We start from the raw sequence: 17,849 nt of genomic DNA, 5'->3' as shown, positions 1-17,849 counted from the left end.
CGGCCCGCTGCCATGCGGTGCCTGATAGAATTGGAAATTTGCGACACTGGCTAGGCGAGCAAGAGAAAGCCGCCGGCGACGCACTGCGCAGTGTGCGAGCTAGGTGCGCCGCACTGTTTGCGACGAAGGGCGCTGTGCCTCTGATCGTGACGCATTTCGATGCGGAAGCTCCAGGGGCCTCGACGGAATAGAATTGCGCGACTGCGAGTTGCGGCATTTCGGCTGTGCCCTCCACCTCGTGCGCATTTCCCGTGACTCTATCTCACGGTCGCACGCGCAACTTCTATTTTCTTTTTCAATGGGGTGTTTACTTCTTTTGTCCCACCGCAGCTTGTTGCGTTCGTGGCGTGTGTGTAAATGCCCTTTGCCAACCACCCGTTTTCAGTGATCGCAGATTTAGCTTTAGCAAGGTAAACTGCCTGCGAGAGTATGTAAGTGGGCCGGTCCGAAAATATTCGCTTAGGTTCCGCCTTTTGTATGCTTCTTTGTTTCTAAGTGTATGTGAACGTGAAAGCACGTATGCGTTTACTTTCGCGCGCATACATATGAAACCAAATAAAAGGTGAAAATACGCATTTCTTAAGAAAGAGAAGCTGGAGGGACTGATGCGTAAACAGTCGCATCAAACGAGCTTGGTTGCATCGCAACTTCATCTTTGTACTTTATTGTTGTACTTGTCGGCTGACTCATTCAACTGTGCTTATGCATGGTAGCAGCCTGTGCTGCGGTGCTGTTGCACCCTGCTCGACTGTTTATGTGCATGGGCTTCATCTTTCTCATGCGTTCCACTTTCGCTTGCTAGAGCGCTTATTTGTACATCCTGTTTATGCGCATATATTTTTTTAATATTTTTTTTTGTATCACTCTGTACACGCACTATGGGAGGTTGCTTGCTCTTTTTATATGCACGTATGCCTAATACTGTTGGCGTGAAGCCAGGCTTACTGGAATATTATTTTCTATATTCCTCCCCGCTGCTTCTGTGTTTACCATACGTTCCATCGTTGCATTTGCAAATATTTCCACATTTATGCGAGACGGAAAAACACAATCAGAGAAAGCGAACCACAAGAAGCTTCAACTGAAAATTGCGAACAGTATTGACGAGCACCTTTACGCTATTGTATTGTTCGTAAGAGCCAATTCTAGCTACTCGTGATGTGAAACATTTGGTTAGTGAAGCTAGTCAGCCTATGGCACGCGTCACTTACGAAAGAAAAAAAAACTTGGTGAATTCGGTCCTAGGCGATTTGCTTTCTTCGTTGTCTGCAATGACAGATCCTTGCTTGTCCAAAACATTCGTGTGGCATCGAAACATAAAGAACACATACCACCGGCAGGTCGAACGTCATTAATGAGAGCTAGACCTCGATAAGCGGACATTTTGCTACAGCCTCCGTCGCAGAAACGAGAACACAGTAGAGCGTCATCCGGTCTACTTCTTTCTTCCACAATGCGAGGTCTTAATTTGGTGTGCTGCAAATATGTAGGTTAAGCCTGCATGCATGGTACTAATGAATAGAACGCGGATTTACCTTCACTTTATCATTCTGGTTTCAAAAAACTTTGTGACCTTGTAACATTACTATTTTGAACAAAATGATGGGGGCGTAATGCAAAACGCCCACGTATGGGGCGTTCGATGCGCGTTAGAGAACCCCTGGTAGTCGAAATCAATTCAGAGTCCCCCACTGTGGCGTTCCTCATAACTATAGAGTGATTTGGGCATGTAGAACCAAAGAATTAATAACAATAATAACAAATTAGTAAGAACAATACATTGGGTTTTGAACGTAACAATTCGTAGTGTTTATTTCGGGCGAATAGACTTCTTGCCTTCGTACGTTTAGAGAACTGTTATAGCTTGAAAATTTAGAAAAGTAAAGACTAAGAAATACTTGTTAAAGAATGTTCGATACCGCTAGCACGAATAATGGGCAACTCCATGTTAAACACTGTTCAGTACCATCTTAGCTGAACAATTCCAACACGAGAGCTCCGTGCACTAATATCAGCAGGAAACTTTATGATAGAGGATTCTACACCACGACGGTGAGAGCTTTATTCTTAACAATATTTCAACGTACAAGGGCTTCATGTTATCGCAGTACACATTTTATTACGATGCGATAAAGCTATCATTCCTTAAATCATGTGAGTGGCCTTACCTTGCAGCACTGTGGGCCACTTCCGATATGTGGCGCTAAGTTTGCTGTCTCTGTTTAAGTGTGAGTTGTTCGTTCCGGAGTCACGCTCACGCACGTCACAAACGTTAAACTTGGCTAAACTCTGAGCCCACAGCTGCCGGTGCTTCTTGCGTCACCGGTTGGCGCTGGGAAGACCGAGAGATGCATTATGGCACATGACGAGAGCAAAGGCCTTAGTGACGCAATGTGACTGACTGCACTCACCTCGCCCCCCTCCTTCGTACGATCACCCAGCGCTTACCGGTGGCACCAACAGCGCCGGCAGCAGCGCGCTCCGAGTAAAGCGTTCGAATTCCTGATCATTGCGTACACAACCTTGGGAGTGGTTGAGCTTGCACGGAAATGACATGTTTCAGCGGCTCGCCGCCAATGTTTCTACATTGTCTTGCGCACCGTAACGTCTGCGCAGTGAGCAAGGCGAGCATCGCCGGCGGCCCGACGCTCTACCTGAACAGCGGCAGCACCCTGAACCTGACCTGCGAGGTGATGGAAAGTCCCGTGCCCCCCGACTACGTCTTCTGGTACCACGACGCGCGCGTCATCAACTACGACATCCAGCACGGAGTCTCGGTGCAGACTGAGAAGTCTCCGCGAACGCAGAGCCGGTTGCTGATCGCCAACGCGCAGCCGCACGACTCGGGAAACTACTCGTGCGTGCCGTCGAACGCCGAGCCTGTCAGTATCGTCGTGCACGTGATAAACGGTAAGCAGCCGGCAGCGCGGTGGACCAGTTCGCAGGAGCGCGCCGACAAGAGTAGATGGAATCTGTGGGAGTTCGTCAACAAAGTGATTGTTCGCTTTTCCGAATGGATATCCTAAGATTTAGCGTTGATCTAACCACCGTACTGAGACTTGCTGGAAAGATGTCTTGGCGTGCAATGGCAACCATGGCTGAAATTTGTAATATTAGCGTTTTTTTTTTATTTGAGGTATGTTCATGTCCCTTGTATTCCCCACATTGTTCACAGGCTTCCAATATAAAATGGCCTTCGGGAGGAGAGCGACGGATCAAATGTTCATTCCTAAATTTTGCGCTGTGGAAAGGTTGCATACGTTGTATATGCTGGCAAAACATCTCATGCGAGCTTTGCAGCAATTGACAAGATAATAGGAAACCAGAGAGAGAGCGTATGGATAAAAAGAACACTGCAATTCCTGAAGTGTTATGAAGTATTATGAAGTATTATGAAGTAATATGAAATATTATCAAGTAATATGAAGTATTATGAACAAAGGAGTATCCGCGTTTATTTGCGTATTTTAAATTTAGAGTAATTGGTTGAGCGGAGCGAGAGCCATGTTTTTTACGTATTGTAAGATTTATTTTGCGGTAAAGCGCCCAATAAGTTAGTTTCAATGTTGAATCCTTGCTAAATTGGCAAATTGGGAAAAGCTGAGAATGTCGCGTTCAACAGTATGTACACAAACAAAACTTTATGCTCACGAGAGCATGCTGGCATGAAGATATCACTAGAACATATTGATCAAGTTGTTTTATAATAATTGAATGTTTTTTCATAACTGCAGCCGCTGCATACGATAGCAAAATTATTGTGCTTCTGTACGACTTTCTCCTTCAGCAAAAAATTCATATACGAGATGACAGCAAAATCAAAAGCAGTACATTGAAATATGTGCAGTTGGCGCAGCGTCTGCAGCACTGAATAATGGCTATTTAGGAGGGCCGTACTGAAAGTAACATAATGAAGAATTTTTGTACGTAAGTCTGCAAGCGCATACTTGGTGGTTCGTGGCTCCACCTTTTCTGCAATCATTTATAGCCATTTGGCATCAACAGGTTACATAATCTAGTCACCAGTACTTCCAAACGAAATGACAGCACACGATGTCTCCTTTTGTGAATGCCCAGCGATTGAATCGCTGGTTAAAAAGCAAATTTCAAGAGCAGAAATTTACAAGAGGCTTCCGCTTACGTACGGCGACGCGTGAATCAGATCGAGCAGTGTGCCAACATGGATGAGCCGAGGACTGAAGATCAGCCTCAAAGGGGGTCGCCCTCGGGTGCTTCTGAGTAAAGCCAACAAGCACATCGCTGGTGCACTTACCCAAGAAGACCGCCGATTATCAATAAATCGAATAGCGACGTGGTCGGAAAAGTGCCCGGTGAACTTCAGGAGATGGTTCAAAGCTCAGGTAACCGGCGGATAAATGCTGCTCGACACGTTAGAACGCTGGAGACGCTCAGTCTCGCGATATGCGAATAACAGAAAAAGCAATGATTCAGCACGATAACGAGCACCCGAACATTTCTCGCTCTACAGTGCTGAGACTCTGAAGACTGGGAAGCGAAACGCAGCCTCCACAAATGCGGCCAAATGTGATTCCAGCGATGCGTGATTACCAGAGGAGATGTTTACGTCACTTCGGCGTTATCTCTACAAAGGCTAAAACGAAGCTTACTGGAAGGTCTTCAAGCTTTCCGATTGGGGAGAAAAATATATGCACGAAATAGAGACTGTGAAAAATCAAAACAGACGGAAAAACAAGCTTAGAACGCTTATTTTCTGTAATTAAAAGGTGATCATTTGTTTACCGTTCGGATTCATTAATTTCAGTACGACCCTCCTACATTACCATGTCAACAGCTAGTAACGTGTTGAATTTCCCACGCTCTTCCTTGAAAAAAGAGGCGATGAGCTTCATGCCACGGAATGGCTGCACACAATCAGCTGAGCTTCGCAGCCATTTCTTTTTTCTTCACTCAGGCTGCCGCAAATTACCGTTGCTCTGAATTTTGTGTCTTTGTCAGGTTGTCCGCTCGCTATATTTAATATTTTGGTGTCCAAACGCGGGACCAATCCAGGGACCTTTATATGTTTACTAATTCATCAAAGTTAATAAATGTGCTGCACACTTTGTTAGACTAAAGACTTGGAAATATTTTTGTCTTGAAGCGGGCGGCGACCCGTTTAAACTATAGGCGTCAGAATTTCACATATTCTTGCTGAGTTTTCTTTGTTGCTTCTTTTGAACGGTTGTGCGCTGCCTTTAAGCTGTAATGTGGTTAGTCGCTAACACCAAGATGACTGACGCTAGCATACATATTATAATAATGTACTCGTCAGCACAACTTATGTTGTCGGGCAGTGGAAATCGAATAAACATATCGTTTTTTCCTGACGGCTTCACTCAGCAGCAACAGCTACTTGAAGTATCAAAGGAAGTTAGCATGTCAATTTGGGCTGGTGGCAACTTATTCTTAAGCAACAGCTTTAAACCACGCGGCACAAGACACAGTACAATAGCCATAGCACAGAGGGCAAACTAATAACTAAATGCTTTATTTATAGGAACGGTATATAAAGACATGAGGAAGGAATGCACAAGAAATGAAAAAATAAAGGATCAGCAGGGCAGATTTTATTTGCCCATAGGGAAAGGACAGAGAGCTGACGCATGCATACGTCCGCACGTGTAAGGATGCTAAAGACATGAAAAATCTAGTTTACAAGCTGTTCGCGGTACCTTTTAACTGTATTGCGCTTTTTTAGAGATAGGTGTGCGACTGAACTTCTGACAATGTTCAGCGAGATGGCTTCAGCAGACGGTCATTCATACATATTCCTGTTTGACCAATGTATCGGCGATTTCAGCCAATCTAACACTCAGCAAAATGATGAGTATCGTAGTGAAGATCAGTACTATTTTAATTTTTTTTTTAATTCATTCTCGTGCATATTTTCCAAAACTTGCATCACAAATCATAGTCACAAAAGCATTTTTGCAAGCTGCTCTGACGCAACCGTGCGAGCACTCTGTGCAACGAAGTTTTGCAGCACAAGTTCACAAAAGAAGACATGCTGGCGATTCGACCAACGTCCTTCGTAGCGTTGCAGTAATGTTATTTAATGAAATGATAAGCGGTGTATAACAGAAACAATTACTACAGCCTTCAAGATAAAGGACTGTCGCTGTCTTCCATGTACACCACATGTCCCACAACATACTGAAATTCGCGGAGAAGGCTGGACTACAGCGAATGCTTTAGCGCCTCTAACAAGCTTCGTGGCTTATGCAGAAGAGTGAATCAAGGACAACACATAAAACAGCGAAGCTCTAACAAACTCGTCATTTTGTTGAGTGTTGCACGGAGGTCGTTTAGGAGATTCCGCTCGCGTGTAATCTCTCTTACATCGGTGGAACCGGACTATACATAAACGACCACCTACGTGAACTTGCGGCGTCACTTAAAATCTCCCGGCACAGTGATCTCGCTACCCACTGTCAGAGGGGTGGTTGCACTCCTATCGTTGAAAAATGCTAATAGTTAAAATGTACCGTGAACCGCGTGCATGCAAAATTTAGAAGCCTTTAGTATGTTTACACGCGGGGACGCATGCATCCTAGATATCCCTCCCTACAAACAAGAGAAATAGAATATTTGTAGTTGCTGATTCCTTATTCCTTTCTTATGGGTATTCGTTCATCATGCATTTGTATACCAGCCCTGGAAATAAAGTATTTGGTTATTAGTCAGTGTTCTGTCCTGTGGCTATTTGTTGTGGTGTATTGTGTCGCGCTGTTTAAAGCTGTTTAACGTCAATGAAAGCGCAAGCGTGCGCACAGAACAAGTGACACATCACGGCCTGCTTTCGCACTTGCCTGGGTTTTAGCTACGCATCTGGGGTCGTATAACGTAAAACTATTCCAATATGTTTTTATTCCAATCTCCTGACGTCAGATTTGCGTAACCGCCTACGCAAGCATCGGGCGGTCACCCGCAGTGTTGTCTGAACAAACCAATCAAATGCTCCCCTCGTTCATAGGAGGTCACTTTTGTTTGCTTGAAAAACGAATAACATTGCCTGCACTGAGCGGCTTGTTTTATTTAATTGGCTCAAAAGAGGCGAGGAGCATGCTCAAGTGGAGAGGGATTTGATGGGGCCGAGCCACTGCACTGAATATCGATAACCGGATGAAGAGGGTGGTGCCGGCGTCTGCGATTGGTCCGCTTTCTCTTACTTAGCTTGCGGTGGCTCGTCGACAATCGCTGCGGCATGCGACGGAACCTTAAGAATGAATATAAAACGGACCCTCAGCAAAGAAGGGTTGGCAGAACGAGGTCGTAAATGTGCCGAAAGTTCTCGAAAATGTTACACGGCCACGCAAAAAGTTTTATTACACGCAAATAAACCCATGCTCTCCGACAGGGGCGAGTAGCGAGTGCCAGAGCGATCGGCGGCAACCATTTTTATTCCTTTCGGAACGGGGCGGCCTGCGGCTATGCAGAAGAAAATTCAGTTTTATTCGGCATATTAATGCATCTTTAACGCGTACGCGTCAGTTTGACGCGGTAAGTTTTTGCGGTTTTGTGACGTCGCGTGAGAGGCAGATGAAGTGGGTGCAGCCCGAAAACTTCTGACTAGTAGCCGAGGGCTAATGGCAAAAAGGCATCCGATCAGAGATAACTATTTTTGTTTTATTCGGTCAAATTATGCATAATCAGTGTGTACACGTTATATCAGATGGGGAGCTATCGCAGTTTTCGTGACGTCGCGTGACAGACAGGTGAAGTGGAGGTGGTCCAAAAAAGTTTTTGACCAATCGCGGTGGGCTGATTGCGGAATTGGAATGGGAAAATTTGGAATAGTTTTACTTTATAGCGCCCCTGAAATAATTTAGTTGTTTAATGTAAGAATGCCTAATGCCGTATTTCACGGTAATTTGTTATGTGTGTTTGCATGCTCTTTTGTTTCTTTTTATTTTCTTTTGGCTTTATTTGCGCGGAGATATTCTTTCGTGTAGCGCACAATTTTTCTGGTTGTGTTTAGCACTTTGTTTTTGATACTACAGGCTTGATTTTGATGCTCTCGTAGACAAGTGCACTTCATGTTTTCTCGTGCCTACTGCACGCCAGTAATGAAGTTACTGCTTAATCCTTCACGCCTGAGTTTCAAGTGCGGTCAACGTATCATGACCCGCTAATCTTTGTCCTTTATTGTTACTTTGCCTAATTTCTGTATACGCTTTCTTTGCATTATTACGGTTATCCATTTTTTGTTTCGAGTCTGCTTTGTTGAACAGAATACACTGTATGCTTTCGTTTGTATCAATAAATTTATTCTTCTCGGACCCAACTGCTATCAGAACTTTGTGTCAGATGACAGAGATGCTTTCTACGCCACGGCTCACAACGGCCATCGGAACAGTCTCTGCTTCGAGCTCATTTAGCGTTTCCGAGAAGTTCAGGGTGCGCGGAGCGCGTGCTAGTTTAGAGCATGACTCGCATTTTTTTTCTCGAGTGCAAAAGGGAAGGATATGGAAAAGCAGAGCCAAATAAACGAGCACAGTTGAAGAACCAAAAGGCTTGCCGGCTTGCTGCGGGCTTCAACACGACGGCGCTCGCTCATAAGCGTTCCTCCGGGGCGTCGTTCCGCTAATGACCCCTGACGAATTCGTAGCGCAGGCGACGCCATAGTGCAGCGTTGACAATGACGGATCAATACAGCGCTCACCATTGATTAGAACCCTCCACGCGCGCCAGCGCTTCATAATGTGAATTCGCCAACTTCATTTTATGTAAGCCTTTGCTGCGGTTCGTGGGCGTTGTTTGCGATGTTTCGGGCAAAAAATAGCGAGCGATGGGGCACGAGCAAATTACGCAAATGTTTGCTGCCCCTTTTGTCGTTCATGTTCCGCAGCGTCTTCTCAGCTCCGGTCTCGCGCAGCTGCGACTGTCGATTACTGTCGTGCGCTAACGACGTTGACTTATTTAGCTAAAAGAAAACAAAAAACAACTTTTACTGCAGTGGCTGCCGGCACGAAAGAATATGGGCAAGCAAATTTTATGGCAGTCATGCATGTTTTATTCTTACGTCTGTGTTCACTAGCGCTTTGTCTAATTCACGGCACTTCCTCTTATAGGACCATAAAAAGATGCATTGGACACGGTAAGCAAACCTGTCGTCAACGTGGTGCTTGCGTGTCTCCTGTTTTCACAGCTTTCGGGAGTGCATTAGAACGCCGTTTCGAGTCGATGTGTGCAAGCAAGCGCGAAAACACTTTTGTGGAAGAATTTGAACAATTGATGTAACGTTGCCTTTGAAACGCGGGCCTTTTACTGTAAAAAAACAAGAACAAAAAACACTACAATTTATGTAAAGAGATATCAGCACCTCTGAGAGGCACTGAATACGCCTGCGCTCCGACTTGTGACTGAAATAACAATAGTAACTATTTGATTGAATGGATGAAGTTGATTTATTCTGATGATCATACAGGAAATAAGACCTCAGAACACAAGGTAACAAAACGTGGCTTGAAAATGTTCGACGCCTCGTTTGTAACTATTTAAAACAATCTTTCAGGAAGAGTTTGTTCATACAGTTCACCAACGCTCACTTTCATAAGACGATTCGTCACACAGCCACTGCAGTAAAAGACACGTTCACTTCAGCTACTGTGAGAAAATAAGTGTGTAGAGAGCTTTACTCGTGAAACAGCAGCACCTACACAATATGCGTTGCAATCATACCACGTACACATTGAACATAACTGGAATCGTGGGCTCTGGAAGATGTACTATTCCTTGGTTCCTTCGTTTCACTGCTTCTTTTGTTCAGCACTGCATACACCCCAGCATGCTGTGTTCTGATGCACTTCGAAGAAAGAGTAAGTTTTGTTTTGCTACATTTATGCTAGTTTATATTGCAACTTGTAGAGTGTCTGCGATATTCAAATGTTTTGTTTTTGAATGGAAAGAAATTAGGACTCTGAATAATAAAACAAATGCCAGATATATCTTGTTACAGCTAGACATCATGGAAATAAAAGAAGCACCATTGCGAAATGGAAATATGCCCCAGAGTATACGCAATGCTGTTTGAATATACATATGTTCATTGAGGAACTTCTATCGTAAATTGAGAAAACTTCGCGTTATCAAAAAATGGCAGTAAAGAATGAAGGAACTGCAACCTGTCTTCGCCTTTTGTTTATGTATGTTATAGAGTTTACAGGACCTTGTATTGAATTTATTGTGTTGAATAACAGGGACATTGTATCTTTCTAACTTCCAAATCTGTGACCTTACCTGTTATTTTACAATATTTTAGTATTATTACCATTACCTGAAAAGCAGCAACTATCAGCGTTAAAGGCGTTTATATCTCTTTTATTTTGATACTAAGAAAAACATAACTGACAGTCATTTAATACCCTTACCCGATTTTAAGGCGAAAGCATGAGGGCTTATCTAAGTTACCATCTTAATTTAAATATCCACCTTAATCCACGTTACCCTAATTTGTACCACCTTGATCTACCTTAAACCACTTTAGGTCGCCCTAATTCACTGTAATCCACATTAACATAATTTATTTACAGCAAGTTGTACCAACCCTAATCCACTTTAATAGAATTCATTTCACCGTAATCTAGCTTAATCCACTTTAATTCATCTTAACTAATTCACCTTCATTCACTGTACTTTCCCGCGCGATTTTGCAGTGCGAGCCGCAGCAGGTCAGTGCCGAGAACGTGATTTCATCATTTGATCAAGTGGGTTTTGGTACCATGGGATGATAACGCCGGGCGGGCACCGTATTTTTCGCTTCATGGGGCACCATAAGGATTTCGTCTTAAAAAAAAAAAAAAAAAGAGAGAAGACGCGCAGGGACTCGAAGCGCGTCTATTATTAGGCTGCTCAAATACATCTGACTGATGTGGCGGTTGAATTATTGAGAAAAGCAAATGCAACATCACCACGATGCCTCCTCCTGCCGACTAATGCACACTTCGTGAACAGAAATGAAAGAAAAAAACGCTGCACTCATTCGAGATAAAAAAAATTTATAACCAGCTCAGCAACCAGCGCAGCCCTGTTGGTTAAAAAGCCGTCTACCTCCAAAAATAACGAAAAAGAAAAAAAGAAAAGAAAATTGATCCCATACTCAACCAGCAAGTGTTCTACCTGTGCAGCCATGACACACTTAAGGCGAGTAATCTTGTCTTGAAGGTTTTTTTTCATTTTCATTTAAAAACAAGACATTCGAACGAAGTACTTTTGCATGGGTGGCTTAATGGCAGGAAATTCAAAGTGCCACTAAGAAGCCATTAAACGCATAACTCTTCTTTCAACTAGACGCACTCACACAACTTATTAGACGAAAACGAAGCATAAATTTCGGAATCGAATACCGTGATTAGAAATGAAGATTTTCGTATGCGAAGCGTAATTCCAGACGCCTGATTCTTATGCTTACTGCTTTTCCGGTTTGTTTTGCGTTTAGAATTCTTTCTGCAATTAATTGTGGCGCCGGTATCACCTAGCAACTCAAATGAATGACTTCCTGTGCTGATTTTTGGTGGAGAAAGAGAATACAAATCCACTGCACATGTTTGAATCTATGTCAAAGGAAGTTTTAGTGAAGCGGTAAATTAGTGAATTGGATTCGCAGTGTGAGATAAGTACGCTGCGCTTTCACTAGGATGAAGGCTGTGTATGATGCAATTCGAGGGTGGAGTTTTGATGACAGGTATATACACAATGAAGTACAACACATTTCTAAATCTAAAGAATTCTGCCATTATGCTATTTGAAGGGATATCATAAATAAAGAAAGAATTTCATATTTTATGCTACTCTTATGTGACCCATTAATGCATATTCAGAGCACAATAGGGCAATAAAGCAAGTTTTTTTTTCTTTGTAATATGGGAGAAGACTACGAGGGTTGTTGCTTGCTCGTTTAACCCTTGGGTGTTTTCAAAGCTTAATTTCAATCATGCAAAAAAAAAAAAAATTCATATTTTGAGGTATTATCTTTATCGCAACCCGTTAAAATCATTTTGATAATTCAGACAGTAAGCTCAACATGCAACTTTTCTTCATTGGAAATGCAAAGCGGCTCTGATGCAGTAGAAAATCACGACTTTGGAGCTGTGAGATTTTTGATTCGAACCCGAGGATAAATCTGAAGATTGTTTTTCCCTTTATTGCTGTGACTTTTAGTTCAATGTTAAAAGCAGCCGCAATGCTAGAGGCATAAGCCGATACCTAGCTAAAGCTGATTAGTGCAGTAAAATCGTTAATATACAGATTGATTTGACATGCCTGGCTGATTTTTAATTGTGGATTCGTTGTGCCTATGTTACCACCCGTCAAAGACCAGAGTTACTTATCACTGCAACTCTACCAAATGCTGAAAACGCCGCCATAAACAGGGCCGACAGCTTAACGCTTTTGCAGGGTCTAAACAGGGTCTTAACGCTTTTGCAGACAGCGTGCAATACAAGCAATCACATTGATCCAGAAAGCGGAATATTTGTATAGAAGTGTAGCTATATTCAAGCAGTATCCGTTGGACACAGGCGGAACACGAGCTAACGCGGCTACCATAGCTGCGGTGCGACAGTGCTATGGAGCTTTCTCGCTCAAACAGAACATTCCGACTAAAACAGCTAAATGACCGGCTCGGCTCCTACTGTGCACGCCGACAATAAGCTCACATTGACCCCTGTGTTTGCCCCTTGTTTTTCCCAGAAATGTTATGTTCCGCTATCCTTTTTTTATTGTATAGATGTACACTATTGCCACCTGTTCATCATGCAGCCAAAACACCGGTTCTGGTTAGAATGGCACTGATAAAAGACAGATATTTATGTTTTTTTTTTTGTTTTTCTTACCCTATAACCCAACACTCTAACCAAAGTCTTACGTGAGAGGCGCCGACTATGTAATCAAGCACTGCACAAGAGTGCTACGATAGACTTCGTTTCTTTTATTGGTCTTCTCGTTTCTCATCACCGTCGTTGTGCTCAATATCTACACCAACGCGGCGTAGTATCAAAGAAATGTACATCAAAACACATTTTTGTCTGTCAAGTTGTCTTCTAGTGTTCATTTCTTATTGAAGGTGGACCCCACGGTAACGTAGGGTTTCGATATCTAGACGAAAATGCGCTCCTAGAGTTTCCGTGAACTTTCTGACCAGCTTTTCATGCTTTTCAGGAATGACAGGAATGGCATGCGTCGCATTACGCTTGATTTATGCATTGTCCAGGGATGACCACGGCTACGGCATGAGAGCAGTCATCAGAAATAAAGATACACCACAATTTTGCTACGGTAGTCTTCTCTTGTATCACGTCCAGCGCTCGAAATACATGGCTACAGAGATTGCGCATTACCTCGGAACATGCAGATCCGGGAGTTAGCGAGTGTGTGCAGACCAGTGCAGACTGACGTAAACATTCACTGCATCGGAAATTTTACTATAAGCCGATTTGCTGCAGTAATACTTAGGAAAGAAATACTATACATTTAAATTGGAATTAATAATATTTAGGTTATATACTACAGCATCGGTAATAGAGAAAATAAGGGAACACAGATGGCCGATAGCCGGCCAGGTAGTAGACGTATAAAGGGAACGGTCTCTAAACGAAAGCATCAAATGAATAAACGTTGTGAATGATATAATGGCCACTCCTTATCACACAAATCCACAGGGAACAAAGCCATTGCTTGAAATATAAGTGTTTTATAACAGATTCAATTCTTCTTCGAAACAACTGGTAATATGTGCGCATCTAGGCAACGGGACCTGACGTTGAGACACGTTTTCTGTGTGCACCCCATGTTCGCAGGCGAGAACCCCGCAGCCATGCAGCACGGCAAGCACCCGTCGGCAGCCATGTGCGCCCGGTCGGCGCCGTTCACGCTGTTCGCCGTGGCACTGTGTCTCCAGGTGTGCTCGAGGCGCCGGTGACGAGCGACAGGCCGCCACCCAGACGAGCCGGACGTTGTGACAAACTAAAACGGCACTCGACGCCGTGTCGTGCGTGACAGGAGAGACGACGCACACCCGGAGAGACACCACAGCCGCGGAGCGTGCCAGGCGTCGAGCAACGGTGTTGTCGTGGCGGCCCCGGTGGTGACAAGTGTGGAGTCTGGGGTCTAAGCGAGGGGGTTGGCCGAGTGATCTGGAACTGTGGGGCGGTTCGCCTCGCGATGGGAGTGATAAGGGCTATGGAGCACTTGTTTTCACGCTGGAGCACTCACTATACTAGCGCTTGAAACCACGCCCGTTAGACACGCTAGCGGGGTTACGCGCCCTTACACCCATGCGCGCTCTTGTTGCAGGGGATGCAGTCACCCGACAGATGCCGGCGACTCCTGAGACGCACTCCTTCCTGTTTATTTTACCTTTTTATTTTCTCTGTCTTCTTTTGTTTTTCATTTGCGACGCGGGTGATGCGCTTCGATTTCCCCTGGGGTGAAAGAAAAAGAATCATAGAGAAGTCTGCGCGGCGTTGTTTAGTGTTTTTGGTCTCGTAATGTTGAGACTCGGGACAGCGTCGACTGCGCGTGAAGTGGACGAGGCACGTCACCATGGAAACAACGCTTCGAGCAGTGCTATACGATCTGAGAACGATGCCCGCCTGATGTGGCGACTGTTCTCCACGTTATCTTCATGAGCAAGGACGAAACATGCAAGAGTCACGTCGCCCTGTTTGAATCGTCATTGCGTTCAACGTGCTGTCCCAAGTGTATATAATGTACGACCAGATGATGCCCCCTACACAAGCGGTGACGTCTTGAGAATCGCGTTATCACCACTTGAGTGTGTGAGCAGCCGTGAGGCACATAATATGTAAATCGAGTAAAAAAAACAATATATTTGAACCAACATTAAGGAGAAGGAAAAAAAAAAAAAGACGTTTAGTGTCACGGTGCACCAGGAGCATAAAACATGCATTGTAAGCACAGCGCCCAGGTTCCTGGCTCAATGCCGTGCACCGGTGCTCAAAGGCACAATAAGTAAGCAGAAAAATCACCCCCGTTTTATTACATTCCTTTTTTTAAACCTTACCTCATATAGTCATCAGCTTTACCTACGTTTAAGGACATACTGCTGATTCATCATTAGGTTGAGGATCGCCAGCAGCGGGCTCATTTTAAAATTGTACCCTTTATAGCGCAGATTTTGTTTCTTATAGTCGAACGATGTCAGCGCAGGCATCGCCAAGTCGCAAGATTTGGTCACTGGCATCTCCCAGTCACCTTCAGCTGTTTCCTCCCTTCAAATTTTAGAGCCAGAGTGAGTTTTTGTAATTATCAGATTGGAACTGCTGCCTCCTGTAACACTGGTTGTAAAGGAGATCGCGGGTTGACCATTAAAGTGTAAAGTTGTTTGTTGCTAGCGTGTCTTTCTTTTTCGTCGCATGCGCTATGACATTTCATTCTGTTCTGTGCGGCAGTGCAACCAATTAACTTGCAATGCTGGTGGTGATTACTTGCAATTATCGCACACATGGAGCAGTGGAAGGCCACGCAGCTTGATGGTATGCTTGATACAAACAGAGCTCGCTCTGGATATATATATATATATATATATATATATATATATATATATATATGTATATATATATATATATATATATATATATATATATATTTGTCCCCGAACTTCTTTTTCACCTGCAAATTTGGGGGTGGGCCAGAGAGAGAGAGAGAGAGAAAGAGAGGGAGCGCTCCCTCTCTCTCTCTCTCACTCCAAGGCGGGGGGAGGGAGCTGAGCCTCCCCCCCTGTCTTTCCTTTCTCTCTCTCTCTCTCTGGTTTCTCTCTCTCATGTCGCCCCCTGCTACGCTTCCCTTCCCTCGGTCACTCACTCACTCACTCACTCACTCACTCACTCTTTCTCTTCCACACACTAGCCTTCTCTTTTGAGTTCGTGCGCAACGAGAGAGAGAGCGAGAGAGAGAGAGACGTAAGAGGTAGAGAGAGAGAGGGAGAGGAGAGAGAGGAGAAAAAGCGAGCTATATATATATATATATATATATATATATATATATATATATATATATATATATATATATATATACCATTCAAAAAAGACAAAAAAAGACGAAGGTTATGGCATATATCTTTACAGACGTCTTTACATAGCTTTACGGATCTTTACAGAGCCGGCATTCGTCATAATGAATGAGTCACACACCACGCACGCGCACGCATGGCGCGGGCAGATGGTGCTTTTCCCCTGGCCGAGACCCTTATCCCAGCTCAAGTCGCGCTGTAAGTTTGTGTGGCCTCCAAAGATTGTCTCTGTGACAAGTTGTACCAGAAGTCACTACGGAGGGAATGGCACGACAAGCAAGCCCCCACTGCGTGTACTTAAGAAAGTTTTGACCATCGACCACCGATAGACCCACGCCTGATACACCCCGCACCAGAGGCACGACGGGAAGTCACGAGAAAAACACTCAGGAGTTTTGCAAGAGAAAATTACGTGACAGAGCATTTTAAACAAAATGCACACAACCTCAAAAATTATAGTGACGCCTGACTTCATGAACACAGGTTTGATTCCAACGCATGGGTGCTGTACCGGAGTTCTGCCGGAACAGCTCTGCCGTCTTGCCTGACACACCTGCATTGTCACAAGTCGCTTAGCACGTTCTTCTTGAGTCTCCTGGCCACGCCTAGCCCACGCCTTTTGCCTGTCTTGTTCAGCATGTGCCCGGCGCTTGCCGACAACTTCGGGGTCGGTCGAGTCGCGCTCGGCTTGCCGCCGCTTGCGTCGCTGCTCCGTCTTTCTGGCTGGGCGTTCGACCTCTTGACCACCAGAAGAATCCGGTACACCCATAGCGCACACGCAGTCCGCAGGAAGTGCCAGAGGAGGGAACCCAGAGCACCTCCGCCTACGCTCCTCCTCTGTGACGCGCCGCTTCCTTCCTTCTCTCAACTTCAAACTTCGCTGAAGGCCGAGCGGGTAACAAACAACAGAAAAATTTGGACAGTTCGCACTAGTGGTGCAAGGCTGGATAACAGCGCAGCTAATTCCAGCTTTTCCTAAGTGTTGTTAGGTTTTGCTAAGTTTTGCGATGTTATGTATGGCTTGGCTACTCGGGATCCTCAGCGCGGCGACAGCGTTTGTCGGTGGCGGCTTCGGCGCGATGAGCAGGATCGGCTCTCCTTCGTCGATCGTAGTCCCGCTGAGGTGCGCGCCGAGCTTGCTGGTAGGCGGCTTCTTCCTCGGGAGTCTTGCCCTTCTTCAGTCGCCCCATGGTAGCTGTGCACGCGCGTTCACAAGACGAGAGAGGCGATACGTCTGTCATGCGTCAGTCGGCGCGCCGGCTGCTCAGAGCTCTCTAGCATATCAGTCACGTCACGGCTAAGCGAACACTTGCTTCTCCTCGGCTGGGGAGAAGGAAGGCGAAGCGCATGCAAGCCGCCGCGATACTGCACCCTACTCACGTGTGTGATGCGAGTAGGTTGCGTGGCTCGGCGACGCACAGCTGGGCCGCGTTTTCGGTCGGCACGAAACGGACGTGCGAAAAGCTTAACAGCTCCGCTGTAAAAACACTCTCCCGCATATCTAACCATTTCTGCTCGGCTACTTGTGGAATCATATTCCAGTCCTAGAAAGCTGGTTGAGGTTAGAGGGAGGGAAAACTCAAGTAAGAGCTTTTCAACCTCAGCATTTTAGACGCCCTCTCGGTAGGGAATTTATATATATGATTGTGGTAGGCACGGCCTCATATCATCAGCTTGCTTCGATGCATTCAGTAACTTTTTTGTCACGATAATGACCAGCTGTTCTAGAAAAGTCACAGGCCTGCGCGGTACAGATAGCACAGTCACAGCGTAAGCTGGAGGAGCGGTTCCATAGGAT

At 44.9% G+C, this 17,849-nt stretch overlaps 1 protein-coding gene across 2 annotated transcripts in view; it reads left to right on the top strand.

The window, feature by feature from the left end:
• Positions 1–15,369, top strand: part of LOC126542481 (protein amalgam-like) — a 384,751-nt gene extending 369,382 nt beyond the window's left edge. For both annotated transcript variants that reach the window (XM_050189567.3, XM_055077279.2), the window contains 2 exons: positions 2,617–2,910; positions 13,818–15,369. In XM_050189567.3, coding sequence (XP_050045524.1) covers positions 2,617–2,910; positions 13,818–13,939 — 416 coding nt within the window. In that variant the 3' untranslated portion in view covers positions 13,940–15,369. The remainder of the gene's footprint in view (positions 1–2,616; positions 2,911–13,817) is intronic.
• Positions 15,370–17,849: the final 2,480 nt, after the last annotated feature.

The sequence above is a fragment of the Dermacentor andersoni genome, chromosome 2 (genome assembly GCF_023375885.2).
Source record: "Dermacentor andersoni chromosome 2, qqDerAnde1_hic_scaffold, whole genome shotgun sequence".
NCBI lineage: Eukaryota > Metazoa > Arthropoda > Arachnida > Ixodida > Ixodidae > Dermacentor > Dermacentor andersoni.
The sequence above is the reverse complement of the archived record's forward strand: the minus strand, read 5'-3'. Positions and strand labels throughout refer to the sequence as shown.